The sequence below is a fragment of the Aplysia californica genome, unplaced genomic scaffold, assembly GCF_000002075.1.
Source record: "Aplysia californica isolate F4 #8 unplaced genomic scaffold, AplCal3.0 scaffold00282, whole genome shotgun sequence".
Taxonomy (NCBI): domain Eukaryota; kingdom Metazoa; phylum Mollusca; class Gastropoda; order Aplysiida; family Aplysiidae; genus Aplysia; species Aplysia californica.
The window spans coordinates 626,701-631,669 of record NW_004797552.1 but is presented as its reverse complement, the minus strand read 5'-3'; the positions used below and the strand labels follow the sequence as shown (position 1 = coordinate 631,669).

Genomic DNA, 4,969 nt, shown 5'->3' with positions numbered 1-4,969 from the left:
AATATTAAAATAATAATAAAAACGATGATAATAATAATAATGATAATAAGCATTAATAATAATTTAATCGAATACAACTGTTAACAGCTGGTAGGCCCAGAGAGTATTTAATTATATTTTAGTGTCTCTGGTAGGCCTACATAGGCCTACTATACTGTTAAAACTGCTTTAATGCTCTTTATACCTGTTTGATCGTAAAAAGAAAATGGACGCAATATGATATAAATAAATACGCTACGTTTTTTTTCAATGTATTATAGCCTGCCTGTCTATGCCTGAACAAAATGTGCAGTCTCTAATCAAATTTGGAACATGGAACAGTTTGACTGTTCCTCTTCATGACACTGTTTATTCGTTTATCGAAGTAATTGTGTGTACATGTTAGGGTCTAGTGTCTTCATTGATTCATTGTCGTCATTGACATTTTGTGACTGTAAAGATGGCTGACATTTCCTATACAAGTAAACAAATGGACGCCAACTGTGAGGAAGACACAACAATAACAATGTATAGACTTAACTCTGGAAATGATAATGGCTCTGGATGTGTGAAAACTTGTGATTTATTTGTTCCTTGTTCTTCTGGAGAAGGTGTGAATCTTGGGATTGATAGCATAGTTGTTAAAGGTGAACATATATCTAGATCTAGACCTAGATCTTCTAGTACGAGTACTCTTTGTACTAACAGTTTAAATTTAAGGGAAGATGTAAAACATGACATTATAAGTAGGGAAAGTGAATCTGTGGGTGTTGATGAGGAACATCTGTCAGTAAAAGAAGAGCCCAGTTTTGAATGTCTGTGTGACGCCAAGGCCGAGACAAATGACAAACTGAACGTTGAAAGTGAAAGTAGCCAGACTCTCAGACACAGTGTAGTAAAAGATGAGCCTATCTGTACAGAGGAGGAAGACGTGAAACCTGTCATTAAACCAGAGTGCCTCACAGATATCTGTACGGTGAAAACCGAACCACTATTTGGACATTTTCCTGACTTTGGTGATGAAGTGAAATCAAAAGTGGAGAATTTTGTGAACGAAGAAGTGTCAGAATGGGAAGGTCCAGACTTTGGAGAGGTAGGAAAGACAGAAGGACAAGTGGGAGATGTGGAGGATACGTGTACTGAGCCCGTGTTTGTTGAGGATCACATGAGTCAGGCTGGAGGACTACAGCTGCAAATCTCCAATGTGAGGAGCTTGTGTATGGAGCAGAGTGCCAGCCCCGACACTGATGTTGTTGCTTCCAGTAGTCCAACTTCAACTTTCTCTGCCGATCCAGTCACAAGTTCAGGATCTGTTGTCAGGACCAGCTGGGATCACGGTGAAAGTTCTGGTACGTAGAATCCTTCTGTGTGTGGACTTATACGGTGTGTTTTGCATTCTTGAGCACTAAATGACCATTTTTATTATTGTGTCGATGTCCTTTTCTGTACTCAGACAAACAAAAGCAAGACCTTTCGCTCAGCATCGTTAGTCCTGACAATACTATAGAGCCTTGTCATTAGATCATCAGATATTTTGCTGCCAGCCTGAGATGGCACAATTCTTTTGAAGTTTCTCCAGATATTATATAATCGTGGATTGGAAAGAAGCAAACTGTTTGCTGCTGTCGGTTTTTTTTACGGTACTGAGGTACAGCTACTGGTAGCTTCAGCTTGGCATGGAGAGCTAGATGTGTGCAATTAAATAGAGGCCAAATAACAAGTTTCAAAATGCATTTTTGCTACATGTGTGTCCGGCGCAGTTCGTCCATAGAGCAAGGTCGTGCAGTGCCGCCCAAAAGTTTTTAATGTTCTATTATGTAAGACACCCAAAGTAATAAAATAAAAGAAGCCAGAGAAACAAACACTAGCCAAATATTATATCAAAACAAGGTCTTCACTGGCGCCATAACTGCCATTTCTGTGTCTATAGCGCCGTAAAACATCTACTATGCCATGCCAAAGTCCACGCGCTTTAGCTAAACATAATAGAAGGATATAATTTAACAGTGTAACCTGACCTATAAATCGCTCTTGGGGATAACCCAAGAGATGACGACACTCGTAGCGAGTTTGGCGATACAATAATTATAAATAAAACGGCACATCTCAAATGTGCTCCTGCCGAACAGTACCGAAACATAGCTCACAGAAGGCAGTCTAAAAATGAACGCGATAGATGGTACACTATTCTTTGCCAATTATTTTGTGAGCCCCGGAGCAATCCAGTTGAGTGCTCAAGTGAATTGTGATTGGTTCATTGTCTGTCTTGACACTATTTTAAGTGACTCTGTGACCGTGAATCTGAGGGGGGGGGGGGGAACGTGACCGTCCTATGAGTTGTGCCTTTGAATAGTTTTGTAGTGGAGTTGTAAAAGTTATCACTTGAGTGTTCAGTTCCAATACAGAATGAACGAAATTGATGTTTAGCTAACAAACAAATTTATTACTCTAGAAATCAAAGCGACAAGTAAAAAGAATGAAAATAAAAGCATGAGGTCCTCCCTCACCAGCCCAAAGATCCTAAAATTATACACTGCCTCATTTACTATACCCTTGACTATCTTCAGCCTGTGATAGCTTAATTGTGCACGTCCAATTTTTAGACCCACGAGCCGGCCCTGATGTGTGTTATCATGTCTTTTAAAATTTGTAGTACAACACAGAAGCGCTGACCACATTTTTGTCGTTCCTTTTGTGTCGGTCGAAAGAACTCACAGGTCTCCAATGTTTACGATTACAGAAAATAACCCAGTGTTCCTGTGGTTGTTGTGTGTTCCTTCTCTTGAAATGTAAAAAAATGACATGGTGTTTGAGAAAAGGGACGAAAAGCACGTGGGATGAAATTGAATGTGTAGACAGTCAGAGTAACTTTTAGACTTACAGTTTTTTCAGTGTGTAGGATAACAGCCACATCTCATCTTGATCATCCCTTTTCTGTGATTAGATTCATTATAAATATTGTATTATTGTTAGAGACTTGGGTGGATAGCTTGTTGTGTATTTTTTACTTCTTCTAGTTGTTTCATCCTGCCATTAGGGTTAGAAAACACATCATTTTTGTCTTCTTCCAGATGTTTCATTCTACCATTAGCATTTAATAAGATAACACATCATTTTTGTCTTCTTCCAGATGTTTCATTCTACCATTAGCATAAGATAACACATCATTTTTGTCTTCTTCCAGATGTTTCATCTTACCATCAGTGTTGACTTGTCCATTGTTGTCTTCTACTCTGCCAGATGTTTCATCCTACTGTCAGGGTTACATATCTTGTTCATTATTTGTCTACTTCCAGATGTTTCATCTTAACGTCAGGGTTACATATCTTGTTCATTATTTGTCTACTTCCAGATGTTTCATCCTACTGTCAGGGTTACATATCTTGTTCATTATTTGTCTTCTTCCAGATGTTTCATCTTAACGTCAGGGTTACATATCTTGTTCATTATTTGTCTTCTTCCAGATGTTTCATCTTAACGTCAGGGTTAGATAACTTGTCCTTTATTTGTCTTTCCCAGGAAAACATCTTAACGGAAGTTCAAAGCATGAGTCCTACGTCAAAAGTCGTATGTCTTGTGATAGTAAACAGTCCATGGGACAAGGTCCAGATTTCAACCTTTCTTGTGCTGTGTCTTTTGCCAGTTGTATAAATTCTACGGAAGCTTCTAGTACCACACCCCCAAAAGTGTATAAAGAGATGGGCGCTGGTTGCCAAGATGTTCCAAGGTCTCTGGTCAGGGAAAGCAGATACTCAGGAGAACAACCTCACAAGTGTATTGTCTATCTTGAGATGTTTACAGAACTAGGTGACCTACAGAGGCACAAAAGAACATACACAATAGATAGACCTTGCAAGTGTGAAGTTTGTGGTGTCACATTTACTTGTAGCAGTAGTCTACAGAAACACAAAAGAATACACACACGAAAAAAACGTCACACGTGTGAAGTTTGTGGTGCCACGTTTACACGGGGTGGCAATCTAGAAAGTCACAAAAGAATACACACTGGAGAAAAACCTTACAAGTGTGAAGTTTGTGGTGCCACGTTTACATTCAATAGCGGTCTACTTAGCCACATAAGAACGCATACAGGAGAAAAGCCTTACAAGTGTGAAGTTTGTGGTGCCGCGTTTACAAGAGGAAGCAGTCTACAGAGTCACAAAAGAACACATACAGGAGAAAAACCTTACAAGTGTGAAGTTTGTGGTGCCACCTTTACATGCAATAGCAGTCTACGGAAACACAAAAGAATACACACAGGAGAAAAACCTTACAAGTGTGAAGATTGTGGTGCCACGTTTACACAGGGTAGCAATCTACAAAGTCACAAAAGAACACACACAGGAGAAAAACCTTACAAGTGTGAAGATTGTGGTGCCACGTTTACACATGGTAGCAGTCTACAAATTCACAAAAGAACACACACAGGAGAAAAACCGTACAAGTGTGAAGATTGTGGTGCCACGTTTTCAACGAGGAGCAATCTACTGGGTCACAAAAGAACACACACAGGAGAAAGACCTTACAAGTGTGAAGATTGTGGTGCCGCGTTTTCAACGAGTAGCAATCTACTGGGTCACAAAAGAACACACACAGGAGAAAAACCTTACAAGTGTGAAGTTTGTGGTGCCACGTTTACATTCAAAGGTGGTCTACAAAGCCACACAAGAACGCATACAGGAGAAAAACCTTACAAGTGTGAAGTTTGTGGTGCCACGTTTATGTTCAGTAACGGTCTACAGCGTCACAGGGAAATACACGCAGGAGAAAAATCTGATATGTCATCGCCCGAATCGCGTACCGTCGTAACCGCCATATCACCCGAATCGCGTACTGTCGTAACCGCCATAGCACCCGAAGTCGGGCTAAAATACAACCAGATTACAAATTTTCCATTGTAAACCCTGTCAAAACCTGATACTTTTAATAGTCACTGAGATACACGCGGTTTGTGAGGCATTGTATGCACCCTCTTGAATATATATATATA

At 39.8% G+C, this 4,969-nt stretch overlaps 1 protein-coding gene across 1 annotated transcript; it reads left to right on the top strand.

Moving 5' to 3' along the window:
- Positions 1–196: 196 nt before the first annotated feature.
- Positions 197–4,948, top strand: LOC101859575 (zinc finger protein 678-like). Its single transcript, XM_005101417.3, has 2 exons — positions 197–1,328; positions 3,499–4,948. Exons 1-2 carry the CDS (start codon positions 440–442, stop codon positions 4,878–4,880), a joined length of 2,271 nt encoding a protein of 756 aa, XP_005101474.1. The 5' UTR covers positions 197–439; the 3' UTR covers positions 4,881–4,948.
- The last annotated feature ends 21 nt before the right edge of the window (positions 4,949–4,969 follow it).